Source organism: Nomascus leucogenys, chromosome 21 (assembly GCF_006542625.1).
Source record: "Nomascus leucogenys isolate Asia chromosome 21, Asia_NLE_v1, whole genome shotgun sequence".
Lineage (NCBI taxonomy): Eukaryota > Metazoa > Chordata > Mammalia > Primates > Hylobatidae > Nomascus > Nomascus leucogenys.
In genome coordinates, this window is record NC_044401.1 from 13,597,218 (window position 1) to 13,613,428 (window position 16,211).

Below are 16,211 nucleotides of genomic sequence, written 5' to 3' on the forward strand. Positions count from 1 at the left end.
ATAAACTCCTCTAGGCTTAAACCTTCAAAATCAATTTTGAATCCTCTTTTTTCCTACACTTCATTCCATCATTGTTCAAGGTCTTCAAGGACTTCTAAAAGCTCCGAATCTGTCCATTCCATCTGGGTGATTCTCATTCCCACTGCCCTAGTACCACTTTGGCCTATGCCTAGTTTTCCCGTTTTTCATCCTCGTTACAATACTTCTTGCACAAGACTGCCAGGTTAACTTTCTTAAAGCACATCTCTGATTACAGAATCTCAGAACATATTATGATTGTAAAATATTTTCTGAGGCAAAAATGATTCTATAATGTTTCTTAGAAACGATGTAACTATAAACAGAAGTCCACAATGTTTACTAAGCCCATTTCCTTAATTTCTGCTTTCAAAATTAAAATCAAGAAGGATAAGTTGCAGGTTAAGTATCCCTTATCTAAAATGCTTGGGACCAGAAGTGTTTCGAATTTTCGGATTAGGGATACTCAACTTGTAACCATTAGTCTGCATTATGCAGCAGAGTGGTTAATTCTTAAACTTGAGTATGCATTGGAATCCCTGGAGGTTCTGTTAAAACACAGGTTCTAAGTCCCATTCCCAGAGTTTCCGATTCCGAGGTATGGAGTGGGTCCTGAGAATTTGTATCGCTAAAAGTTCCCAGGTGATGCTGGTATTACTGGTTTGAGGATCACTCTTTGAGAACCACAACTGTAAGGCAACCGTGTTCCCACAGCTGCATCGATGTAATTGAGAGCCATGCGTGATTTTAAGCAGCGGAGGGACATCATTAGATTGTATTTTAAGGAGATAACTTCTAACAACAGCATGAATTTTAAGAGTAAAACTAGAGGCAACCCAAACTAGAGAACCCAGTTAAAAATTTATTCCAGCTGTCCAGGCAAAAAAGGGATAGGGCTGAAATCTAGGCAGCAGTAATGGGAACAGAGAGTGAGAACAGGGACAATATTTATGAGGCAGAACCAAGAGTGGCTGGTAACTAATTGGATCTGAAGGCAGAAAAAGGAAGAGTGATTCTGGCTTGGGTGGCAAAGTTTCTTCATATACAACAAAAAATAATTGTTCTCAAATGAGAGAAATCAGGCCTGGTGGAGAGTAGAAAGATCAGTGCTGGGCAGGCTGAATTTGAAGTGGCTATGGGGAATGCTGTGTGGATACCTATGTCTGCAGGGTAACAATATGAGATACCAATATACAGAAGGTGCTGAGACTAAAAGTATGGACTAGGTCACTGAGTGTGAGTGAAAAGAGAAGACGACTCAATGACTTTAATTCCTCCCCCAATAAATATTTACTGGGTTCCTGCTATGAGCCAGCCACTCTTCTAGGTGCTGTGAGCACACAGTGAGCACAGAGAGCAGTGAGCACAGAGTCCCTGCCCTCACAGAAACAGGAGCAGCACAACTGGCCTTACATTTTGAAGGGATTCCTCTGGCTGCTTTGTTGAGAATGGACCGCGGAAGGGCAAGAGCAGACGCCAGGAGAGAAGGAGGTAGATACAATAATCTCTGCTAGAAATGGTGGTGGCTTGGATCAAGGTGGTACAGGAAGGAACTGTTAAAAGGGAAACAAAACTGTGAACATATCTTGAAGGTAGAGTTTGAGAGGATTTGCTAATGGATGGCTGTGAAGTTTGAGCAAAATAAAGCAGCAAAGTATGAACTACAAGGTCTCAGGTCTGACAAATGGGAATGTTGCAGTTGCCCTTTACTGAGAAAGGGAAGATGCAGGAGAAGGTTGGGAGAAGAAAAGCAAAAGCTTAGTTTTGAATTCATTTAAACTGAGATTTCTAGTTGATAACTAATGGATATGCCAAGTAAATAGAAATATGAGTCCAGAGTTCAGAAGAAAAGTCCAGAATGGAGGTAGAAATTAAGATTGGAGGCCTAGAGAACATAATCATTTGAGTGGTAAATAATGCAGGGACATTAACTGAAAGAAACTAGGAAGGAACCGTGGGGAAGGTAGAAATAGAAAGAAAGAGGGGCCAGACATGGTAGCTTGTGCCTATAATCCCAGCACTTTGAAAGGTTGAGAAGGGAGGATTGCTTGAAGCCATGAGTTCCAGACCAGCCTGGGCAACATAGTGAGACCCTGTCTTTATAACATATAAACAAAATTAGCTGGGCTTAGTGGTGTGTGCCTGTGGTCCCAACTATGCAGGGAGCTGAAGTGGGAAGACTGCTTGAGCCCGGGAGGTGGATGGAAGCTGCAGTGAGCTGAAATGGTGCCACTGTACTCTAGCTTGGGCAATAGAGTGAGATCCTTTCTCAAAAAAGAAAAAGAAAGGATAAATAGAAATAGGTGTGGGTGGCCAAAGGAAAGAAGAAAGAGAAACAGGAGTGGGTGCCCTCATGGAAACAGGAGACTGCTTCAATGACCAAGTGATCAACCCATGCAAATGTGTTTAAAAAATGAAATCATGTATAAGCTTGATAATACCCTCAAGTAAGAAGAATAAAACCTGTTTCTCTGAAACAGGAAAAGTGGAAGGAAAGATTAGTAAGGACTGAGACAATTATATAGGTGTGTACAGGAAGCTAAAAGAGTAACTTCTGGTGGCCTCTATTTTCTCTGTGAAAAAGGAGGAAAGGTCACTAGTAAGAGAGACCTTAGAGGGTATCCAGATGATGTCTGAAAAGAGGAAAAATGTTTTTAATTCCTGCTGAAAGCCAAGAGAGACTGAATGGATGTCGAAGGCCTGAAAAATATTAAAAACATGTTTATAAAATTCATAGTGACACAAAATATGTACTCATTCTTTCATTCAGCATACATCTATATTTAATACCTACTATGTGCCAGGCACCATTCTCATCTCTGAGGCAAGAGGAAAGGACGAGACAGGCAAGGCCCCTGTTCTCATACTGAGCTTCTATTCTAGTCTGAGAGAAGACAGACATAAATAAGTATACAGCTAAATACATGGCAAATAGCAATAAGTGCCATGAAGAAAATCCTTTGACTTTGAATGAGTTGGGTGGGACGAACACTTGAGACGATTTCTTAAGTCACCTGCATGGTTATGTGACTGAAGAGCCAGCTGCTGATGCCTGATGCCAGAGAAGGGACTAGGAGGAATGAGTCATCACAAAGACTGGGGGCTAGTGCAGCCAGAAGCTGTGAAGCCCATGGATAGAGACAAAGAGAGCACTTCTAAGACTGCCAATAGTAGCAGGGCGAGGCCAGAAGCCAAGACAGAGAGGCCAGAAGAGCCACAGGGTAGAATGTCAGATGAGCACATCAAGTTTTAGGAACATCCCTATCTCAGTGTATTTGAATATTACCCACAAATCATTAGGTGACAAAAATCGTATTTAAAACGATGTGTCTCAGTCTACACTATTAGGAAGTACAAACACTTTAAGAGCAATCAAGAATTGGAATAAAAACGTAAACTAAGTAATTGAATAGGATTCAAGCTATACAGGCTTTTGGAAACACTTCTTTTGTAATATCATTCATGTTCACTATTGTTTCTAGAATATTATGATTTGCTCTAATAAACTTGAAACTTCTATAGTAAACACGGGACTTACCTTATCAATATCCTCCTCTTCGTCTTCCTCTTCTTCCTCTTCTGAAAAATCAAGAAGTTTCTTTGCTAGCAATGGATGCCACTGAAGACACTTTCGTTTTGGTCGTTTTCCAACCCCTTCTCCTTCTGCTGAATGATCCTTATTTCTATTACTGCCTTTCATTACTGTGAACTGTAATAGGAAGAGAGAGAGAGAAACAGGGAAACAGGGAGAGAAAGAGAGACACCGAGATAAATCAAAGTAAATTTGATTAAAATTAGTTTATTTAGCTCCCTTTAGCATTAATTAGATTATAATTTTAATGACTAAACTATCTACTAGCTCATATACTGGATTCAGTGAGAATCCAAAATACATAATGAAACATTCATTTTAGTGGGCTAAATGGAGCTAATAAAATTTGCCTTTTGTGAAATCTACTTCCCTCCTCTCCATAGCTTCTGAACCTAAAACCCCAGTAAGCTTAAGGATGTTATCAGTTGTCTTCACCTGTGTGTATTTACTCAGGGAAGCGTTTCTCAATTTCCCATCAGAAGAACATTAAGGATGCCTCCCAAGAGAGTTGAAGAGCTCACAGGGGCTTGCCCCCCAGGCATTCTCTGACAGCTATTTTACTATAATGATTTACCTAAATTTTGCATTCTTTTTTTTTTTCCGAGATGGAGTCTCGCTCTGTCGCCCAGGCTGGAGTGCAGTGGCGCAATCTCGGCTCACTGCAAGCTCCGCCTCCCGGGTTCACGCCATTCTCCTGCCTCAGCCTCTCCGAGTAGCTGGGACTACAGGCGCCCGCCACCACGCCCGGCTAATTTTTTGTATTTTTAGTAGAGACGGGGTTTCACTGTGGTCTCGATCACCTGACCTCGTGATCCGACCGCCTCGGCCTCCCAAAGTGCTGGGATTACAAGCGTGAGCCACCGCGCCCGGCCTAAATTTTGCATTCTATACCATGCTAAATCTGTGCTTACAATATTACTAAATAAAATGAGTAATTCGTAAGAATCCAACGTTTTAGATTTGGGCAGTTGGCTAAGCTAAGAAATGGCCAAGCTATAAACATGACAAAAATCTTTTAGAAGCCTAAAATTCTGAATTACTTTTCAATGATGTAAAAAAAAGTTCTTCTCCATGATAAAAGCAACACATATTTCTATTAAACAGGTGAAGATAGCATAAAATGAGGTTTGCCCTCTCCATCATGTCCCACACCATGGTCCAGAGGTAACTGCATGTTAGTTTCCTGAATGTTTTCTCACAACTTTTTTTCTGATGTTACTTCTCATTCATTCACTCATTCAAAGTAATGTTAAAATAGAAATGACTGTCATGGAAAAACTCAAACAATGCAATTAAATGCCATCGGTTTAAATGGTTCATGAATACTGACAATACAAACACAAGTACAGTTGCTAAAATCACCAGGTAGCAGCCTATTTGCTCAGTATGTTTGCATTAAGTCCAAATGCTTGAGAAGTGGTACCATTAAACTTTTAACACGATGTTAAAACAGAAACTCGGATTGACGAACACATAATATAAGATTCATCTAGTTCTCAAGCCATTCGGAGAATATGGTATAGGTTATCTGTCTTCCTTGTTTCTGGATTCTGGGTCATGCCTAGGTCTTCCTTACTTCAAAAAAATATTCACCAATGTTTTCTCCTAGAACTTGTACAACTTCAACTTAAACATTTAAATACTTGATCAATCTGGGATTTATTTTGATAAAATAAGTGAGGTAAGGATCCAGCTTATTCTTTTTTTAAAAAATAGCTAGCCAACTATACCATTTATTAAATAATCCAACTTTTCACTATTCCTTCTATCCTACATTAAAGTATCACATGTATATGAGCCTATTTCTGGATTCTCTTCTGTTAATAATCTCCCTCCAACTGCTTGCCTATCCTTTGACCAATTTCAATGTCCTTAGGGACTATATCATTCTACAACTTTTTAAATATACAAATATATCAATAAACAGCCATTAAAAAATTTAAGCTGCATATATCATACCCTTCTATGTAGGTCAATACATGTTGATTGTTCTAATTTTAAAATAATTGTGTTATATTCTAAAATATGAATGTATCACAATTTACTGAGTCTACTACTGATGAAGAGATTATTATGCTACAATAAAACTCATTTTAATAAAATCATTTTCTAAAACATCTTCATTTTTAATAAAAGTTCTCATTAATTTTTTTTTTTTTTTTCTGAGACGGAGTCTGGCTGTGTCTCCCAGGTTGGAGTGCAGTGGTGTGATCTTGGCTCACTGCAACCTCTGCCTCCCAGGTTCAAGCAATTCTTCTGCCTCAGCCTCCTGAGTAGCTGGGACTACAGGCACCCGCTACCACAAGTGGCTAATTTTTGCATTTTTAGTAGAGATGGGGTTTCACCATATTGGCCAGTCTGGTCTTGAACTTCTGACCTTGTGATCCGCCCACCTCGGCCTCCCAAAGTGCTGGGATTACAGGTGTGAGCCACCACACCTGGCTTTCATTAATTTATTAAAAGCTATGTCCAGTCATGAAAAAGAAAGGGGAAAAAGAAAAACATGTTCTTGTGGCGTTCTTAGCAAGAAACTCATGCTGGAATATCTGAAGCAATTACATGACTTGTGTGGCTGACTCAAGAATACAAGAAGTTATTGAAAACTAAATGGAATTAGGAATCTGGTATGCTCTTAATAAGAGAAGATTTCTTGTGAATTGATAGTCCGTTTAACAATTCCCATTCTATCTACAAATAAAAGTTGGCACAGGTAACTCAATTTCCAGAAATGCCAATGCTGTATAGAGAGAAGACGAAATGGTTATTTCTGTGACATAGTAATCACTTCAGGATGAGTTGCTTGAGTGGTAGTTAAACCCATTTGAGGGCCTAATATTTTAAATAGTAAAAGAAATCAGTGGGGAACTGTAAGTAAGGCAACTTCTAGCAACTGAAGAGGGTAAAGTGATTGCCAATGCCAAGAGAAAAATACATCTTTGGCCCCCAAAATTTTGAATTAAATTGTTATTTAACTATGTGTGAATGTATATATGTGTGGGTATGTGTGTACTTTTGTGTATATACATATAATTTCAATATTCAAAGAGGAAAACAAGATCTCAAGAATCAAATTAATGAGGGTTATATGTGGCTTCTTTCTGGGTTCAAAATAATTGGATTCAGTCCTCCCTCAATTCTAATTCTTTCCACGTAGCTCACATACCACTTTGGAGAAAATGTCTTTTCTGATACTCCAGAAATTAATCTTTCTCACCCAGAAATACATTAGAAAGACTCTACATTGCTAATGGCACTTACCACATTTTCCCTTGAATTATAATTATTTAGATACATCATACCTCCATTGCTAGGCCTTTCTCTTAATGGTCCAAGACTATACTCAGAAACATCCTGGCACATCAGATCATTAAGATCAGTTAGTTGTGAGGATTGTTACAAACAATGATACAAACTCCTGTGCCAAATTGTGATGATGATTCACTATTTATATTCTCTAGGATAGCTTCAAGATTAACTACAATTTCTTACACTTTCCTGAATTCAGATACTCTTTTCTAAGTGGGAAAGAAAGGGAACTGAAAACTGTGCACAACTCACACACACAGACCAAGGTGGCATGTGATGTCTGAGAACCACCAGACGCACAGGCTTGCGGAGAAATAAGGCTGGCAACCCCTAGCACAGGGCCTGGAACAAAGTAGGTACATTTTTAGCAGGTACAGAAGATGAATAAAACAGTAAGTGAATTGGAAATGGTATACCTCAGATGAAAAATCAAGAAAAAGGTACTGTAATTGATCTAATAACTATGAAATACCTCAAAGTATAAACTATGTACTTTAATAATTTATAGTTATCTAATTCTTTCTTAATCCCTTATGGATCTATTTTCAAATTATTGAAAGAAGGCAAAACAGTGAAGGGAAATGATGTTCCTGATTATGATTCAGAAGTAATGAGAAAGCAAGAGAGAATAATTTTAAAAAGATGAAAAAAATTGGGAAAGACAAGGGCAAAGAAAGCATAATTTTGAGACAATGTTATCACTCATCTTACTTCAACAATGAGGAGGAGGTAAAATTGTTAATTTTTGAAGTGACAAAAGACTAATCTTGTCATTATTTTGCCACTAAAAAGCCCACACGTTTTAAAGTTTGGTTTCTTGGTCTTAGAACAAGAGCAAATTAAGCTAATAACCTATATGCAGTAAATGAAGCAAATGTTGGACTTTATTCAAAAGGAGTTATTCTTCCATTCTGCACTGCAATTTTAGAATTGAAATCAGGTTATTTAACTATCAATGGACTCTGTACTTGAAAAACTAAATATCATCAAATTATGCTGCTGAGACTGTCAAATGATGATATAAAGCCCCCTACCAACATTTATCTTGTGAAAAAAAAACCAACCCATGTGTACCCCCTTTGCCCCTTTTCTATGTATGGCAGGACAGGTGACCCTAAATAGACATTCATTGTACTGAATTCAATGTAAATTGACAGATTAGGAAAAATTTCATTTAATTATATTCTTCAAATGTAGCAAGCCCAAGGTGGGCATGGTGGCTCAGGTCTGTAATCTCCCAGCATTTTGGGAGGCCAAGGCGGGCGGATCACGAGGTTAAGAGATTGTGCCGCCGGGCGCGGTGGCTCACGCTTGTAATCCCAGCACTTTGGGAGGCCGAGGCGGGCGGATCACGAGGTCAGGAGATCGAGACCACAGTGAAACCCCGTCTCTACTAAAAATACAAAAAATTAGCCGGGCGTGGTGGCGGGCGCCTGTAGTCCCAGCTACTCGGAGAGGCTGAGACAGGAGAATGGCGTGAACCCGGGAGGCGGAGCTTGCAGTGAGCCGAGATTGCGCCACTGCACTCCAGCCTAGGCGACAGAGCGAGACTCCGTCTCAAAAAAAAAAAAAAAAAAGAGATTGTGCCATCTGGGCCAACGTGGTGAAACCCTGTTTCTACTAACAATACAAAAATTAGCTGGTTGTTGGTGGCATGCACTTGTAGTTGCAGCTACTTGCGAGGCTGGGGCCGGAGAATCGCTTGAACCCAGGAGGCAGAGGTTGTAGTGAGCCGAGATCATTCCACTGCACTCCAGCCTGGCTACAGAGTGAGACTCTGTAACAACAACAAAAAAAAGTAGCAAGCCCATTCATGAAAGACCTTTACTGAGGTCAGACTTCATGAGAAACTTAAAGAAGAAAGATTTTAGAAGGAAACAGTACAAAACAAATGCCATATTTATTAAAAGAAGAAGAAGAAAAAAAAGGACACTGGAGCCTGATAGGCTTCCTTTAGAATCCTGCCTCTACCACAAACTACCTGTTGGAAAGTTAATACTTGTGCTGATCTTTCCTCATGTTAAAACTAAATAATAATAGCTCTACTGTGAGAACACATATGCAATACCCAGCATAGTGTCTAGAAGATTCTCGTTCACTGTTGGCAAATCCCCCCTTTACTCAACAAGCTTTTTAGACTGGGAAGCATGGGATTAACAGGCAGCATCTGCTCACTTAAACTCATCCTAAGATGTCATTCAAAAGGGAGCACAGATGTCTCCCATTTGATAGTGGTCCATATGCTGCCCAGATGATATAATCTGCAGCCTCAGAAACTGAAAAAGAAAGATGGAGAGTTTCCTTTCCTTTGTCTGAGTGATACACAGTCAGAAACAGTGCCTTGGCACTGTCATAAATTTTGTGAATAAGATCCTCTCATCTATTGTCTTGTCTTACAATTTAGGCAATCAGTTACACTTTAATCATTAAAACATTAGTATACACTGAACTGTGTCACGGTGGTATTTTAAACTGTTTCTAAAAGTCCAATGAAATTCCACTCAAATCCTGGTCATTAAAATTCACGCCCAGTGAAACAGGAGAGCATGGGAGGCCCATTAAATACCACTGCTAGACAACTACATATTCTAACCACAAATAGGCCTCTTCTGGGTCCAATTAAGACTACAAAACTTCACAGCCTTTTTCCAGAGTCTGTAGAGGAGAGGAAAAACCAGCCCAAAGACACCGTAACATAGCGGAAACTCTAGTACTTCCACACAAATTGGACCCACCTGCTTTCATTCTTTCTAAAGAGTTCTGGGACTTTCAAGTCACATCTTGCTTTCAGTCTTTCAAGGGGTCCTGCTGCCACAGAAAACAGCAAATACTCCAAATTTGAAGCCTTTCTCCTTCTCACCTTAAAAGTCTCCCATTTTCTCTTAAAGTCCTTCTCAACCTCCAAGACCCAGGTCAAGTATCTCTTCTTTTATCTGAAAGCCCTAAGTCAAAGTCCATCACTCTGCTATGAGCTTTGATTGTACTTGACTTTGTTAGGTCAAGCACTTATCATAGTGTTTTGACAACTCCCCTGCACCCCGCTTTGACTGAAACGTGTCCTCCAAAGGTAATCCCCAGTGTAACAGTGTTGGGAAGTAGGGCCTAACAAGAGGCAATGCGGTCATGGGGGATCTGCCCTCATGACTGGATTAATGTTGTGATTGTGGGAGTGAATTAGTCATCACCAGAGTGGGTTTGTTATTAAAGCAAGTTTAGCCCCTTCTTACTCTCATCCTCTCTTGCTCTTCTGCCATGGAATAATGAAGCACAAAAGCCTTCCCCAAATATTGGCCCCATGCTCTTGTAATTCCCAGCCTCCAGAACTGTGAGCCAAATAAACTTTTGTTCATTATAGATTACTCAGTTTGTGGTATTGTTATAGCAACATAAAATGGACTAAGACATCTCCACGTCCACAAAAGGTTGTGACCTTCAGAGTGCAAGTGCCATCACTATCTTTTCAGTCTCAGTGCCTAGCACGGATCCTTCTACACAGTAGTTTCTGAAAAGGGTATTTATTGGCTTATAATTTCCTCATCTAACACTTAACCACATATGACTTCTCAGAATGACATGCTCCTAATTTTTTTTAAAAATTCTAATATGCAACTAACAATTATTAAATATTTAACTGCTACATATTTACTTTCTCATTTAATCCTCACAAAAACACTCTGATGCAGTTACTATGATGAATTCCACTTAAAGCAACAGGGTTAAGTAACGTGCCCAGGGTAACACGGCAAGTAGAGGAGCTGGAACTGGACCCAGGAAACCTAGCTCAAAGAACCCAAATTCTTACCTGGGAAAAAGAGCTCTAATATAAAGCTCTTCAATCTGCCAACTCTCTATTTCCTGTAGAACAAACAGCTCATAGGCCATGAAAATACCAAAAGGAAGCATTAAGGGGCTGGTAAGGGAACACCACTTTTCATGGTAGAAAAGCAAGTACACATCTCTGATGATGCCAAGTGACAATTAAATTAGATTAACTCTAAAACTCTTTGATGATAAAAGCCCTACAAGTGCTAATCATTATTATTTATTGTAATTCTAATGACAATTCTAAACTGCAGACAGATTACATGAAAAATATCTCATTCAATAAAGTAATACTCTCATTTTAGAAGCAATTCACTCACTAGTCATGCAAAAAGTGTCTTTAAATATGCTCCTTATTGAAAAGCAGTAGCTCTTCAAGTTGAAACTTTAACTCTGTCAAGATGTTATCGATATGCTCTTCATGAATACTAATAAGGCACCCACTATTCAAAGAAGGGCTTAGCTGTACTGGCAGTTCTGGTCCCTCTGCCTTTAACTCAAAGAAATATGTAGTTTTAAGATCTCTAATACCTGCACTCCATGACGCTTAGCCTTGGGACAGCTTAACATGGTTCTCAACTGGAATGCTGTTCTAGGCTACAAACAGAGACAAAAGCTACCTTGAAAGAGATAAGGCATCCAAAGAGGTGGCTTGAGGAGGAAAAACTATATATATAGAGAAGTCAATAGCAAGCTAGGACATGTTCCCCACCACACCTTCCAAAAATGCAACCTTCTGTTTTCCTGTAATTTAGGTGTTTACATTCTTAATCAAAAAGTCACCGAATTCCTATTCTTCAGCAGACCTAACTAAAAAGTATTTGCCTCTTTTAGTTTACAAATTCACAAAGGTTTTTATTATATGCACTTATTACCTGGCTAGGACATAATGATCACATTGACAAGAAGCTGAAACACGAGAAGATAAGCTCATGGGTGTCTCCTCCTCCTTTACTCTCAATGCAGCTGAACACATATGTATTGATCACCTGCTGAGCTATGCTCTGTAAGGGTTAAGTGTCCAGCCTTACCTCTCATTCAACTCACCTCCTGCTGGGCTGGTGCCTGCCCTGCTCTCCACACCCGCCACATGCTTCTGCGCAGTCCTTTCTCTGCTCTCCCAGGCCTGCACACCGTCCCCCACACCCCCATTCTCCCTCTCTACGAAAGGCCTCTCCGAACATCCATTTCTAAAAGGCTGTGTTTGCCTCAGCTCAAGTCTCTCTCCTTTCTGAGTACCTTTTTTGATCACTGCAACACTTAATGGCTGTGCCATAATTTTTGACACTTGATTGTATGACAATTATCATTTTCCTGTACAATGTATGTAAAATGATTTCATGTGAATTCCTCCCACAGAGACCCTTGAGGGTAATGAACATGCCAGATGCTTTTTTTGGATCTGTCAGAGCAAAGATCTCTGTGCTAGACAGGGAATAGATGTTCAGTGAATATGTGGAGAATTGAACATAGAAACAATACTTCTCTGCTTTCTTATTATGCGTTTCTTTCTGTTGTTTTGCTACAAGGCAGAAGGGACATAAGGCTTGAAATATGCAGAGAAGAAGAAATAAGAAGCTAGGAAAGGTTGATTGGATGGGAAAGGAGAGAGAAAAGAAACAAGCAAATTGACAACGCAATGTAATAAATAGAATAAAATCAAAGTCACTTCCAAACAGCTGTCTAAAACATGTTCCTTTATTCCCTTCTCTGGTTATTTGTCAATGACTTTCATTATTCTCTCAAAACAGTGTACTATTATACCTTCAGCTCACTGGCTGTCTTATACTTTCACAAATGGTCCAGTAATAAACCCTAACTCTAAACTTCTCCAACCATTTTTCTTCTCAGGTCTATCCCCAGGTTTCTGGCTGCTCCTGTGTTTTGACCCTACTACAAAAGTTTTCAATCTCAGGTTGGTCTTAAGTGCTTTTTCACTTGTTCTTTACTTTTATCCTTTTTACTTGTCTTACTCAGTTACATAGTCAATCCCACCGTGCCCATTATAAATTCTGTTTCTCAACTCCTACTGATGATGGTGAGCAAGGATAAATGTGACAATGCTAGCTAGACATATATAATGCTTCCTGTGTACCAGGGCTAAGAGATTATACCTATTAACTCTCTTAACTTACAATAAACCTAAGAGGTAGGTATTATTATCTCCTTTTTTTTACAGATGAGAAAACTGAGGCAGAGATAACATATTTTGCTTCCTTTAGTTTATAAATTAACAAAGGTTTTTACTATATCCATTTGTCAAATGCGTAGAACATAAGCATCACATTGGCAAGAACTCAAAGCACAAGAAGACAAGTTCATGGAGTCTCCATACTTATTGCCAATGCAGTTGAATACATATTTACTGAGCACTCGGTGAGCTATGAATTATGTTTATAAATCACACTACTAGCATGTAATTGGTGAAGCTAGTATTTGAACTCAGGCAGTCTGGCTTCACGGTCTGGTTTTTGTTTTTTCCACAGTCTCTTTTTTGACCATTATACAATATTGCTTCATCATCATAAATTTTATTGAACATTTGCTACATGCTAAACACTTTACATGAATTAATTTCTTTAATCCTTAATACAACTCTAGGTGAAAGATCCTACAGTGAATATACCTTAAGTATAAAGCAACTGAGAATGACAAACCTTAAGCAACATGCCCAAGGCCACTCTGACAGTACATGATGGGACCAGGAATGAAAACAAGGTCTTCTGTTCCCTAGAGCCTGAGCTTTCAATCATGTCCCCATACTGCCCTTCCCCCCACCTGCAATCCTTGTCACTCTAAGAAAACACATGAAAAAATGCTCATCATCACTGGCCATCAGAGAAATGCAAATCAAAACCACAATGAGATACCATCTCACACCAGTTAGAATGGCGATCGTTAAAAAGTCAGGAAACAACAGGTGCTGGAGAGGATGTGGAGAAATAGGAACACTTTTACACTGTTGGTGGGACTGTAAACTAGTTCAACCATTGTGGAAGTCGGTGTGGCAATCCCTCAGGGATCTAGAACTAGAAATACCATTTGATCCAGCCATCCCATTACTGGGTATATACCCAAAGGATTATAAATCATGCTGCTATAAAGACACATGCACACGTATGTTTGTTGCGGCACTATTCACAATAGCAAAGACTTGGAACCAACCCAAATGTCCAACAATGATAGACTGGATTAAGAAAATGTGGCACATATACACCGTGGAATAATATGCAGCCATAAAAAATGATGAGTTCATGTCCTTTGTAGGGACATGGATGAAGCTGGAAACCATCATTCTCAGAAAACTATCGCAAGGACAAAAACCAAACACCACATGTTCTCACTCATAGGTGGGAATTGAACAATGAGAACACATGGACACAGGAAGGGGAACATCACACACCGGTGACTGTTGTGGGGTGGGGGGAGGGGGGAGGGATAGCATTAGGAGATATACCTAATGCTAAATGACGAGTTAATGGGTGCAGCAAACCAACATGGCACATGTATACATATGTAACAAACCTGCACGTTGTGCACATGTGCCCTAAAACTTAAAGTATAATAATAATAAAAAAGAAAATACCTTTGCCTCCTGCTTAACTAGCAAGAAGGTGTTAACCTTCCTGAACCCTCCCAAATTCTCATCTTGCCTGCCACTTTCAAAGTTTATTTTCTTCTTCTGTTTTCTTTCAAAGGCAGAGATTCAAGGTCAACTCCGTCCCTCACCACACCCCCAATCTATGTTTCCCTCCAGTTATCCTGAGCCATTAGTCTTTTAGTTACTTTGATGAACTGTCAATAGTTTATTCTACTCCTTCAGTCTATATACAATCTCAAGTCTAAAGACCTGCCTGAATTCTCACTCTCCTTTAGCTAGTCCTCTTTCTTTGTACAAACTGGCCTCTAGCCCTTAGGCTATGGTACTGCCTAATGCAGCTAGGATCCAAGAACCAGGCTGCTTGATACTGTCATTTGTTCACAGCCTCCACACCCAACGATGTGCTTCACTAAGTGACCTGGTTTCTAATATTCTTGCTTCTAAACCTCAGGATTAGTTTCCTAGAAAGAACTTACAACTTGTTCCAATGTCTCTATCACCTCTGGCTTCTCTACCTCACTTTGACTCACATGTCTTTAATTTCTATCCTCTTGAGAAAATATCTTGTCTGGGCCAGGCCTCTGTCTCCATCATACCTTGTGGAGTTATGTCAGAGCCTGGTGAATAGAAACTAGACATCCCTTCCCTTCACATAAGCATCTGGAAAGCATATCTTTCTTTGCAACTTTCTCTTCATAAACTGAAATCACTGCAATTAGCTGTTTACCCTGACATCTAATCTCTCAAAAATCTGTCCCTTCTACCTCTTACAAAGAGTCTACTCCTCTCCAGCCCCACAAGGCTGCTTCAGCTGTCTGACCTTCTTACCTATAGCTCTGCTGACTTTAATTCTCAACAAGTATCTGCTCATGTCCTTCTCCTAAAGGGAGTCTCTTTAAATAAGTCCCTCAATGTACTAAGGAAAAATTCCAAACTCCTTCCTTCACATAAACATGTAAGACTCTTCCTGACCTAGTCCAGCTTGCCTTTACAGCTGATGTTTCTTTGCTCCATTCTCACTCTCAAAGTTCTACCCATATTGAGCCACACGCCATCACCCGGAGCTTGCCATGCACTCTCACCTCCTGGATCCTGGCTGCTGTTTCCTTCTGGTGGAACTCTCATCCCTGCTCAGGGCTTAGCTTGGATCTCACCTCACGCCCTTCTGGTCCTTTCAAGTCTGAAAGAGGTGTCTCCACAGCACCCTACACTTAATACGCTACACTGAAATGACCTGTTTCCTTCTTTATATCACACTCAACTGTGACAGAGAACAGGAGCTGCATCGTGTTCACCATGATGTGTCTCCAGGGCTTGACACAGAGCCGGCTGCACTGCAGGCAAATAAATACTTGTTGAATGAATGAGTTCTAGGACTGTTCCCTGAAGTCCATTCCTCCTGCCCCTAGTCCTTTTCCTTGTTCACCATCCTTCTTTTCTAATCCGTCCTTGCCATGCCTTGCTCTGTGACCCTCCATTTCAGAAATTCCTAACAATTACTCAGATAGCATATTCAAACTGCCAAACTAAAACACCTGGTGATTTTATTTACTTAGAAATAGTTTCTAAGTACTGCAGATCTGAAGAGAGAAAAAATGACTATCTATTTGTAATTTTGACCTCAGAAGAGAAATAATTATCCATTCCCTTTTCTCCTGTATCCATCACTGAACACTGATTTTTAATCTTCCATGCTCCAGGTTACATAGAGCCCTTTGAATTTTTTTTTTTTTTTTTTTTTTTTTTTTTTTTTTTTTTTTTTTTTTTTTTTTTTTTTTGAGACGCAGTCTTGCTTTGTCGCCCAGGCTGGAGTGCAGTGGCACAATCTCAGCTCACTGCAACCTCCGCCTGCCAGGTTCAAGTGATTCTTCT

At 39.8% G+C, this 16,211-nt stretch overlaps 1 protein-coding gene across 11 annotated transcripts in view; it reads right to left on the minus strand.

Moving 5' to 3' along the window:
* The window catches only part of BBX (BBX high mobility group box domain containing), a 295,180-nt gene that overhangs the window by 105,175 nt on the left and 173,794 nt on the right, over window positions 1-16,211 (minus strand). For all 11 annotated transcript variants that reach the window (XM_030801619.1, XM_003261768.4, XM_030801620.1 and 8 more), the window contains one exon: window positions 3,557-3,727. In XM_030801619.1, coding sequence (XP_030657479.1) covers window positions 3,557-3,718 — 162 coding nt within the window. In that variant the 5' untranslated portion in view covers window positions 3,719-3,727. The remainder of the gene's footprint in view (window positions 1-3,556; window positions 3,728-16,211) is intronic.